The sequence below is a fragment of the Lupinus angustifolius genome, chromosome LG03 (assembly GCF_001865875.1).
Source record: "Lupinus angustifolius cultivar Tanjil chromosome LG03, LupAngTanjil_v1.0, whole genome shotgun sequence".
NCBI lineage: Eukaryota > Viridiplantae > Streptophyta > Magnoliopsida > Fabales > Fabaceae > Lupinus > Lupinus angustifolius.
Window position 1 is genome coordinate 14,056,575 of NC_032011.1, and position 12,771 is coordinate 14,069,345.

General features: G+C 30.3%; 2 protein-coding genes across 2 annotated transcripts; both read left to right on the plus strand.

Annotated features, from left to right (window-relative positions):
* LOC109342351 (uncharacterized mitochondrial protein AtMg00820-like) lies at window positions 1,563–1,934 on the plus strand. Its single transcript, XM_019580349.1, has one exon. It carries the CDS (start codon window positions 1,563–1,565, stop codon window positions 1,932–1,934), a length of 372 nt encoding a protein of 123 aa, XP_019435894.1.
* LOC109342352 lies at window positions 7,521–8,468 on the plus strand. Its single transcript, XM_019580350.1, has one exon. The coding sequence runs from the start codon at window positions 7,521–7,523 to the stop codon at window positions 8,466–8,468; it is 948 nt and encodes a 315-aa protein (XP_019435895.1).

The window sequence follows — 12,771 nt, forward strand, 5'->3', positions numbered from 1 at the left end:
GAGAGTGTCTCGCCCAAGCGAGAGTGTCTCGCCCAAGCGAGAACTAAACAGAAGCATTGGCTTCTATTGTGCTTAAGCGAGAAGATCATCGACCAAGCGACAGCTCGCCTAAGCGAGTGTACGGGCGACATAAGGCTCGCTCAAGCGAGAGCCAAACAGAAGCATTGGCTTCCATTGCGCTCAAGTACTGACCATTATTTGGATTTAATAGATACTTTTGTTGTATAGTCATTTAGATGAAATTTAATTTCTATTTCTTATTTGGACAAATCTGGTTATCATTGTTCATTTGGAAGTACTCAATTCACTTTATCTATTAATTCAAGTATTGTTGGAAGTAGTACTCTTATGGTGTATGACAATCTATATTTGTTCAACACAATTGTTTCTTATAATGAAACCTTGAATGTGGAATCACGTGGTACTAAGCGTATAGTTGACAATGCGAACTTGGGAATGTTGTGGCACAAACGTCTAGGTCACATCTCTAGAAATAGAGTTGAATGACTTGTGTCAAATGAGATCCTTGATTCCATTGAATTTACAAACTTTAATGTCTATGTTGAGTGCATTAAGGGCAAACAAACCAAACATAAGAAATTAGGAGCATACAGATATCTTAGAATTGATACATACAGATATTTGTGGGCCATTTCCAACACCATCTTGGAATGGTCAGCAATACTTTATATCATTTATAGATGATTATTCTAGATATGCATACCTATTTCTTATATATGAGAAGTCCCAATCTTATGGTAAGTGTGTCAAATCTGACTGTGGTGGTCATTATTGTGGTAGATATGACGGTTCATGTGAACAACGTCCAGGACCATTTGCCAAGTAGCTAGAGGAATGTGGGATTGTCCCACAGTACACCATGCCATGGTCACCTAGCATGAATGATGTTGCTAAAAGACGAAACCGAACTCTTAAGGATATGGTAAGGAGTATGATATGTCATTCTACTTTACTAGAGTCACTTTGGGGAGAGGCATTAAAGATTGCAACTTACATTTTAAACAGAGTACCAACTAAGGAAGTTGTTAAAATAACTTATGAGCTTTGGACATGCATAAAGCCTAGTCTAAATCACCTTAATGTTTGAGGATGTCCAATTGAGACAAGGCCTTATAAGCCAAATGAAAGAATATTGGATCCCCGAACAGTGAGCAACTACTTTATTGGTTATTCTGAATGATCTAGGGGGTTAAATTTTATGATCCCAAATTAAAGACAATTTTCAAGACTGGAACTGCCATGTTTTTCGAGGATATTGATTTTGGGGGGAGAAATAAGGTTAAAAAGACTTTATTTCTGAAGAAGAATCGATCTCAATTCCAGGACATATTCATACAGTTGCTTCCGATGAAGCAAGTATAAAACCTCTTCAAGACATTGTTGTTGAACCTCTAGTTCAATATGAATAACAAAATCAAAATCCTCAATAACTCGTGCTTCAAGAACCAATACCTTTGCGAAGGTCCACTAGAGTAAGAAGAAATGCTATTTCGGATGATTACATAGTATTTCTCTAGGAATTTGAGGAACATGGTGGTATAATGGGAAATGATCCAATCAATTTCCATGAAGCCATGAAAGATTCTAATTCAGAAAAGTGGATTGAAGCAATGAACGAGGAGTATAAGTCAACGCAAGATAATGAAGTTTGGGAGCTTGTCCCATTACTAGAAGATGTGAAACTCATTGGTTGCAAATGGATATTTAAAACCAAACGAGACTCTAATGGTAATATGGAGAAGTATAAAGCTCGTCTTGTAGCCAAAGGATATACTCAAAAGGAAGGGATTGACTATAAAGATACTTTCTCTTCGGCTTCATCAAAGGACTCTTTTAGGATAATCATAGCTCTTGTTGCACATTATGATTTGAGCTTAATGAGATGGATGTCAAAACAACATTTCTCAATGTAAACATTGAGGAAAATATTTATATGATGCAACCAGAAAACTTTGTGTTAGAAGACCCAAAGAAAATGGTTTCCAAATTGACAAAATTCATCTATGGACTAAACAAGCATCTCGTCAGTGGTACCACAAGTTTCATCAAGTTATTCATTCATTTGGTTTTGAGATGAATGTGGTTGATGAGTGTGTGTATCATAAATTCAGTGGGAGAAGATATATTTTCCTCATCTGTATGTTGATGACATACTGCTTGCCACCAACAATATATGCATGTTGCATGAAACCAAGAAATTTCTCTCAAGAAATTTCCACATGAAAGTTCAACATGTCATGTTGAACTTTGTATGATAAGTTTATTCAGTTTATTGCACTTTGTATGATAAGTCTTTAATGATCTCACTAAAAGTAAAGTATGACCAGTTGAAAATCGACATGTATAGATCACCTTCATATGATTTTCATGCTGCACATTTCATGATTGATCTATGTTATTTAGTTGTGTTAATATTGGTGATCATTGATGAGTTTAGTTATGATTGATATAATGAAAGCCACTATGATTCTATATATATTAAAATAGTTAATGGATGAGATATGCATATGTTATAATGACATATTTCTGAGCTCATAAGGTCTAACACAATATGTAAAATTACATATCTTAGTTTCACAAATGTAATATTTAAATGTGTTTGTGTCATTATTTTTATTAGCCAAATTAAAGTGATCTATTTCAAGTAAGGTTTATGACTATAGACATAATTATCATGAAAATTATTATGTAGATACCATATATCTTAATTTCTATTTTTATGATGGGCAAAAATAAGAAAGAAAATTCAAAAGACATGACCCTTCATAAAAGGGAATCCATGTCTTATAAATAGGGGTTATGGTCCCTAATTGTAGACACAACAAAATCAACTTTATTCTCTTCATCTTATTGGAAGAGGAATTAAAGATAAGGGTAGTCTAGATTGGAAGATCACTATCAAGAAGTTCCTTTCTTTCAAGAAGATTTCATGGATCCTTCAGATATGCTTCCACTTTCTATTTATTCTTAATGATTTGACATGATTGATATATTCATATGGTAATAGTATTCTTATCATCTTTAGTATCTTTCATGTTATAAGATTATTTCTATATTCTGTACCTTGAAGATACTTAGAATAATACTCTTCACACTTAGTTTCGGTAACAACAACAACATTCTGAGACTTACCCAACCTTCCTATCTTATGATCTTCATAAGCGCCACTCACATTGTTATGCATCGCCCAATTTCACCATCCTTCCCCCAACCACTCTTTCCCGGAAATTAAAATTCAAAACGTTCAACAACAATAAATTAAAGTTTCTCCTTCTTACTTGGTAAGGAAAACTCAAGAGCCACTTGCCTGCCAACTCAAGAGCCACTTTCCTAGTTTTCCTTATGATTCTTCTTCCTTTTCCCCTCTCCTTTAATTTACTACTCTTAATTAATATGGCACAATATTCTTGTTCTGGTGATTTTACTCTTTAGTTTTTGATAAATCATATTAGTTTTTATTAAATATTTCATAATTGATTATTATTATAAATTTGATATAATTATGTAAGTTTTTTATATTTATTTTCGATTCTCCACAGGCAACTTTAACTATAACATCAACTCTATTTATTTATTTGATTTGAAATAATAAAATGAATTGAATTATTTTAATATTCTACATATTTCACAATTTTTTCTCCTTTCCATTTCCAGTCTCTTGGTCAATACATTTTAAATATTAATATGTTAATGAAAGAGTAATGAAGCAAGTCCCATAATTTCATGAGTGAGTATAAATACAATCGTCACATCATTCACTATTTATCTATCTATATTATTTTGTCAATAATAATTAAATATAAGTGATAAATAATATAATAACAGTATAAAAATCTTTTAAAGTGACAATATATACATATTTTTCTCTAGTTTCAATGTGTAGTATTATTGCAAGCCAATATTGTAGTTTTATCAAATTCCAATTAACATTACTTCAACTAGATTTCAGAAAAGTAGCTTTCACTATAAACTCATTTTTTTTAAAGTTATAAATTCCCTTTACCGAACAAATTTATTAGTTTATTAACTTAGTCAAAAAATTATAAATTACTTAAAAAGCTACATGCTCACATTTTCAAATAATATCATCATTAATCAATCTTTATTACCACTTATCTAAAAAGACAAATTCAACATAAATAAATTTTTAATATTCAAACTACCCTTCTCTTTTTCCCTTCACACTCTCTACCAACTCATGGAAGTATATTGTTCAAATTTGATGTCAAATTACAAGCGAAGTTAATTGGCAATATATTTAAAATGAGAATAAAGAATCTCCCTAATATAAGAGGATAAATTATCTCATTCAATCACTAAAATTATGACATATGTCATATTTAATTATTTTCTATAAAAATATTTTTAAAACAAAACAAAATAGTATACATATACTTTTCCCGTCTCGATAGATAAGTTATAAATACCTTATCTCATTTAAAATATCCTTCTATGGTAAAATTACCTTCAAATTAAGAACAGTTTCTCTGAAAGCAAGATATCTAGAGTATCATAGGAAATTTGGAATGTAATCTTAATATCCAACATTCCTAATATAGCTTTAACTACACAGTCTAATGTATTGATAAGCATTTAAATTGCGAGAACTTCCATAGTCAGATTATTGGATGCATGAATGGTTTTAGTACATTGTATGCAGTTCAAATATGATGTTAATTTACAAGCCAAATTAATATGTCTATCTAAAATATCTTGCATAAAATTAGTACATTCACAATATAAGAGTTTCTCTCAAAGGAGAAACCTCTACAGTATTAAAGGAAATATTTAATTTAGTCTTAATTAGCTTAATGGTCTATACTTTCTTAAAATATTTTTGAATTTCTTTCCTTTCACAAGCAAGAGAAGCAACCATTGCTGACTTTTGAAGTGATTTCATCATTCATCATTACCTGCAACCAGCAACTTCTATACACACACTGCATATGATATTGATACCTATACTTGAACACAAATAATACTTGAAATACATGAAATAAGGCATGATACTATATAATATAAAAAATAAAATTTAAATGTGCAAACAAATTTTTTTAAAGTAAGAATGTCAATATTAAAATGATCACTTTATAATGCAAGTATTGTGTCTATTTATAAAAATAGAATAAGATATCTCATGATATAAGGAAATAAATTATCTCCTTCAGCCACTAAAATCATGACATGTGACCTATTTAATCATTTTTTATGAAAATATTAAATAAGTCGCACATCATGATTTTAGTACCTGAAGGAGATAACTTATCCCCTTACACGAGGAGATAATTTGTTCTCAATTATAAAAATATTAAATAAGTTACATGTCACGATTTTAATTATTATGGGAGATAACTTATCTCCTTGTACCAGAAGATATTTTATTCTTTTATAAAAATTTCCCAAAATAACATATTGACTATCTATCATGTTTAAAGTGCCTTAAACATTTCTTTCCTTTTTCGATCATTATTGTGGTTAATGTGCCTTAAACATTTCTTTCCTTTTTCTATCATTATTGAAAATATATCATATAATTTAGATTCATCTAATTAGCAATTTTAAAATTAAGTGATTCAAATTCAGCTCATATTAACTTTTTAATTCATGACAACATTGTGTAGATGGACTAAAAGAAAAAGCGAAAATTAATGACTCTTTGGTCACTAACTATTTTGATTATATGATATATATCATAAACAAGATCGTTTTTATTTGAACTTTTAGAGCCTTCTATAAACAAGATACACTTCCTTTATTTTCTCTTATGTCAAATATGTGTTAAATCCATCAACTTGTATTATTCTTTGTTAGTTTTATGAAGACTATAATGGATTAGAATACATCTATAATGGATTAGAATACATACCAACCACTATGGTATGTTATGGTAAGACTTGTTTCTCACCTAATCCTAAATATTGGTAGAGTCATTTTTGACCACAAACTCGACCCCAAATGTTGACTAGGTCAACCTATAAACTCAAACTCGAGCATAGACCCAATTAAATATAACACATACATCTTTAGATAAAATATTCTTAATATTTTAATTTACTTATTATTATGAATTTGTAATTTGACATATTAAATGATATATGTATATATATTGTTAATCATGTATATAAGGTGAAAAAATTAGAAAAACAATGATATTTATATTAAAGATATGTTATTACTTTGTACACAGTTAAATAGACACACATACAAACATGATTAGTGAGTTACTATGAGGTGGGTTGAGTCATATAGTGTTTGTCTCCTACCCAACCCTAAATATTGTCCAGATCTAATTTTTTAACTTGAACTTAGTCCTCAACTCGACTAGACTCGATCTTATATGGACCCGATCATAATTGGGTCAAATCAGGTGAACAGGTTGGACATACCACTTGCTCTCCAAACCCTCTTTTTTAATACTAGTTTTAAATGCTGATAAAAATTGAACTACATAGAAGCTGTAATTTACTAACACCATTCATCCAACAATCTGATTATGGAAGTTTTAGCAATTTAAGTGCTTAGCAATATAGTAGACCGTGTAGTTATATAAACTATATTAAGATGTTAGTATATATGCTATAAGACTAAGCTTTTAAGAGTTAAGACAATCACAAAAGTTGGTCATATCTTTTCGATCTTCTAATTATTATTTGTCTATTTAATACAGATGCTATTTTTTTCCTGTTATATATTGCATATTTTTATTGACAAGGTCTCTAGGCTATTTTTTTGAAATTGTTGACATCAATGAATGATTCGTAAACATAAATGTGGAAGTCACTTCAAAACTTCCTTTTACATGAGTCAGCAAACGGCTGTCTATTGCATGTGAAAGGAAAGAAATTGTCATATTAATTAATATAGTCTTCAATGAAAATATATTAAAAAATGATTTAAGAAATTATAGACCATTAAGTTAACTATAAGATTAGGTCCATATTTCCAATGATACTCTTGAGGTTTTTCTTTCCTAAATACTCTTTAAGATTAAAAACTAAAGTAATGTATTAATTTTTTGGTACTACTAATAATATCCTTTCAGCATATGTGTAAATAATTAATCTATCTCTTTCAGGATATGTTTTTAATTTAAATAATATTTGAACTACATATAAACTGTGATGTACTAACACCACTCTTCCAAACAATCTGATTGTGGAAATTTTAGCAATTTAAGTGCTTAGCAATATATTAGACTGTTTATTTAAAACTATATTAGGAAAGTTATTATTTATGCATGCAATAAGACTAAGTTTCGCACCAAATCCCGAAATTTATGACATCTTTTCGATCTTCTAATAATGCAAAATAATAACTGCAAAACGAATCTCTTACATATTCATTAAAAAGATATTGCATTAATCTCTTCAAACTGGAATTCTAAATAAATAGCTTTAGCCTCTCTTTTCAATCTCAAGCCATACATGGATTCTAAAGTTATGTAAAAAACAAAACAAACAAAATTCAAAAGTTGTCTTTTTATTTTAATATTTTTTGCCATGGAAGCTAATGGTGTTGATCCTTGTTCCTCTGAAGCTTCTAGCATTTCAGCCAATTCTGATGATCAAAAGATGAACCGGAAAGAGAAGGGTGTAAAGTCTGAACTGGATCAAGCTTCAATTTCCAACTCTTCCATGCAGCTTTTGGATTTCATGAAGCTTAATTCCAATGATAATTTGGTTAGTGATTCAAGGGCAGAACTTGATTTATTAAACCAAACAGGTAACAATAACTTGGTTGGTTCATCTTCTAGGGTTAATAATAAGAACAGCATTGCTGAAGTTACTGATGAAAACACAAAGATTGAGGCAAAGTCTTTCTCATGCAACTTTTGCAAGAGAGAGTTCTCGTCTTCACAAGCTTTGGGAGGGCACCAAAACGCACATAAACAAGAGCGTGCTCTTGCGAAACGACGTCAAGGCCTTGATGCTAGTGGTGGTTTCGGACACCCTCATTATCCTTATTACCCTTCTTATCCAACTCTTTCAACTCATTCCTTTTATGGGTCTTACAATAGGGCACTCGGGGTTCGAATGGATTCCATGATTCATAAGCCTTCATACCCTTCTTGGGCATCACCTAGTGGATTTAGTAGGTATGGTAGCCCTTGGTTAAGGCAAGGAGGCCGAGAGATGTTGAATTCTTCATCATCAACACTTGATAGGTTAAGAAGTGAGGGTTTTCAATTGCAATCACAATCGCAATCCCATGTTGATGGTGGGGGACGTGGATTCTTTATTGGAAGTAATGCAACTTCAAGCATAAAAGATAATGATGGAAATAATGCTAGTACCGAAACACTTTCTCTTTCAACAAATATTGCTACCACTTCATCGAGCCAAGTTATAAACAAACCAAGTCAATTATTAACGGTGGGGGATCCTGCTCCAGAAGGAATTTCCAAAGCAGAATCTTCAGATGATCTTGATTTGTCACTTAAGCTTTAAAGTATTAAAAAATTTATTTCAATTTAGAGACTTAATTTATTATGGATGGTGTTTGTAGTCTGGCTTTGAAATTGTAGACTTGAATATGGAGTTATTATAAGCCTTAATGTCTTGTGTGATATACTTTTTATTTTTTCAGTAGAGATAGATGATAATGATATGATTCTATTTTTTAATTAAACAAAGAAATTTATTATATACAGAAGAGTACAATGGTCACTTCAGCTGTTTGACACATTAAAAAGTGTTCATTCACCAATTTAACGTGTTTCTGTTATTTCTTATCTAGCTAATAACCATTTTATTATGATGTAGTCAGAAAGACCAACTATAATGAACCAAATTACCTCTATTTTTTTTCTGGATTATATCAGGAAGTTCTCTATTGATAATCTATCTAAAATGAAAACATAAACTTCAAAAGAAGCGATTCTGATACTAAAATATTTATGATTCTTACACTATCCAATTGGAACTAGATCTTCTTCACTACTAAAGAGAAAATTTATATTTTTGTTTCACTTTTAAAGTTAAAAGTGTTATTTCATTATAAATAAAATGATATAGAAGTTATTACATTTTATTTTTTTCTTTAGTTTTCCATATTACTTGTATTATTGGAAAGCATTCTACCTAGTCACTAGTCAGATTGACTCTGTTGCTGCAAAGCAACACACAAATACATTTGGAAGTATGTTTGTTGTGATGTTGTGTAAAAACTGTTCAGACAAAATATGATTGATGTGTGCTGTAATGAAACTGTAATATGACCCGAAAGAGTATTAAAGTTTTGTTTGTGAGTTGATTTTTATAAAAAAAGAAGGAAAACTTTTAATTTTCCTTCAAAACTCAACTCGGAAACAAATTCTAAAAATATAATATTGTGGTCTCAAATAATGTTATAGACTCAAATTTAAAACTTTGCACCATGTATGAATTCAATCAAAGACTTAAGAATACTAATAATTTGCCAATTAGAAAATTTTCGCAATCCAAAAGTTCAACAACAACATTGTTTCCATTAACTAGTAAACAACAAGTCATTTGCTATAGCTTTTTATACCAAATTTTGTTGGATTTGCAATTGATTACCCATGAGGTCCAATGAAAGCTTATCATTCTCAAATAATCAACTTCTAAGATTAAAGTTTCAAAGAACAAGTTACGGAGAAATATTGTATATGATCTTCAATTATTATTAATAGCAACTATCTTTATTTTTATTACTAAAACATACCTTATTTACTCTCAATTGAAGCACTTTACCATGGGGAAAATCCTATTAGTGATCTTAAAATGTTTTTTGCTTAGATCAATTAGGTGAATGACTTGTTATGAGTTTAGAATGGAGGGGGAAAAGATCCCATCCTAAGTTATAATGGAATATTACTTAATTATTTATCTCATCTAAGAACTAATACATAATTTGTAGACACTACCGCACTATCCATAACTTTTATAATTTTACAAATAATTTTGTTCAAAGTTATATTACCAAATCAAATAGATTAAATTTATGATATGTTAACTATGTATCACATTATTAAATTATGATATATATACACACTTTTAAAATACTTCATTAATAAATAATAATCGAAAATATAATAAAATTAATTAATAAAAATATATGTATACATTGCATGGACTATAAATTAGATCCAATGCGGTATGGTTAATCTAAAAATGTCCTGTTGCTAACCTTATTTGGTCCAAAAGTTATAGGTAATGTCTAATTTGCAATGGAATAATTTTATATTTTATAAAGGATATATGTCAACAATAAATAATTAAATATATGTTAGCGAAGGATTTTCAACCAAATATGAATCCGGAAATTAGTTTGATTTTATATTTTGAGCTGTTATTATATTAGTTTTTAATAATTTATAGTAGAATTTTTAGTGGAGGGTTATCTAATCATTTCTCAAATTGATATATGGGGAAATATACTCTAATGTCTTTATCATATAGAAAGCTTTCATTTGCCAAATTTGTTTTAAGATTAACATTACTAGTGTGTCGACAGACATTTCGTGTCTGCCGATCTGCATTCTTATTTTTTGATATTAAGTATTAAATTTGTATTTTTTATTTTAGAGAATTAGAATGTTTTTTATTGGATGTACTCCATGTTATAACTTTTGTATTTATTATAATATCCAACTAAAAGTGAGATGTATTAATTATAATTATCTAGGATTATATGATTTTACTTTAGAAATAAAAATATTAAAGGAAAAATCGGAAAATAGACTCATGGTGGTAGTTATTTCAAGTTTTGACTTTATATATAGTACTAGCGTGTCAACAGTCACTTCGTGTCTGCCGACCCGCATTTTGATTTTTTAGTATTGAATATTTAAATTTTATATATTTAATTTTAGAGAATTAAATCACTTTTTTCGTATATGATATTATAATTTTTTGATTAAAAATATAAAAATATTTTTCCTCTAACCTTCATATATATTTTTTATTGTATGGAAAAATATTGTAATAATTATTAATTATAAGGGCAAAATATGTAAGTGAAAATTATGCCATGTAGGTAGTTATTATATGTTTTAGCTTTATATATAGTATATATATAGTATAGAAGTATAGATGTTTGGTTAAGATAGAAAGTAGAAGGAAAGAAAAAATAGTAAATAATATTATAATAATTTGTTGTTTAATATGATTAAAAATGGAAGAAAAATAAGAAGAAAGAAAATATATATTTATACATAATGTATCTAAAATGACATAAATGCCTTTATATATAAAACTTTTTTTTAACACTAGTGCAATATCACTAGCAAGTTATTAGAATGGAAGAAAAGCACACAAGAAGAGAACTAATACATGTTTCAAAACCGATAATTCGGCAAGCTAGATTTATTCCTATGGAAATCTAGTCTAATGCACTACGCTATAGAGGTCCACCAAGTATCTGTCATGGTAGTAATTCCTAAGGAAGCCAATTTGTTCGTGCAAGCGTTGCCTTCTCTAAAGATGTGAGAATTTTTGAAGTTCATTTGCGTGGGTAGATGTCTGCAATGTGCCCAATTACGAAGAAGCTTCCATGGAACCATATTGCTACCTTTGAAGATATCAACAACCAGAGATGAATCACATTCCAACCAGATGCACCTCCAACCCTTATAGTGAGCTATCTCAATAGACATGGCAGCGAGCAACTCTGCATAAAGGGAGTCCTGGTGATGTGAACCCAAGTGAGCTTAAGGAGGATAATGAGGAATTAAGGAGCATAGGTGGACCTATGACAAGGGCAAGGGCCAAACGTGTACACAATGCACTTAGCCTACTCATTAAGGACATCAAGGAAATTCCCCCAAGCTCAAACCAAGAGAGTTCTCACCTCTTTTATTATATCACCTAACATGTGGGCCGATGTGGGGAAAATAATTCCCAACCCTTTCGTAGGGCACGACCATGTTCTAAACATGGCTAGGACACATTTATTGAGTCTTCAGATGTTTCATCCAACATTTAATTTGTCTTTTGCTATTTAAATTTCAGAATAAATGAAGTCTTTGAAAAACATTAAATGAAGTCATGTCAACTTGGGCATTTCGTGCAAAACATTCAAGCCAAGTCAAGCATAGACTCAATTGTGCCGTCCATCATAAAGCCTAGCATGGAGAGTTGTTGTGTTGTCCACCATTAAGTCATTCATGATTAATTCAAGATGTTTTTTCGTGCAAGGCATTCAAACTCATAAAGCCTAGCATGGAGAGTTGTTGTGCTGTCCACCATTAAGTCATTCATGATTAATTCAAGATGGTTTTTCGTGCAAGGCATTCAAACTCATAAAACCTAGCATGGAGAGTTGTTGTGCCATCCACCATTAAGTCGTTTATGATTAATTCAAGATGCTTTTTCGTGCAAGGTATTCAAACTCACATTGAATCATGAAGACCATTAACTCAAGAAGACCACAACTCCAACGGGGGCGAATTCCTCATCAAAAGTGCAATGAAACCGAGACTTAGTCCTCACAAACAATTAAGGCTTTTCATAGAATTCAAAATTTTCATTTATTTGTAATTTGAATCTTTTAGGAGTTCCCATAAGGAATTTTACCTTGGATATTTCGGTCGGAACAATGTAACCAACCATGTTATTTTCCTATAAGTGTAACTTTCGGTTGGAGAAATAAACAAGTTAGATTTCGAGTAAAATTATAAGGATTCTTCCTTTTGTGTGAGAGTGTATCTTCTCCTAACTTCTTGGCTGAACCAAGATTAGAAATTCTTATCAAGAATCACATTCTTGTGGCGAATATCACTCAGCTTAT

What these genes read in the sequence shown, in the direction of transcription:
- LOC109342351 (XM_019580349.1), top strand. Translation starts at nt 1,563, where the DNA reads ATGGGAAATGATCCAATCAATTTCCATGAAGCCATGAAAGATTCTAAT.
- LOC109342352 (XM_019580350.1), top strand. Translation starts at nt 7,521, where the DNA reads ATGGAAGCTAATGGTGTTGATCCTTGTTCCTCTGAAGCTTCTAGCATT.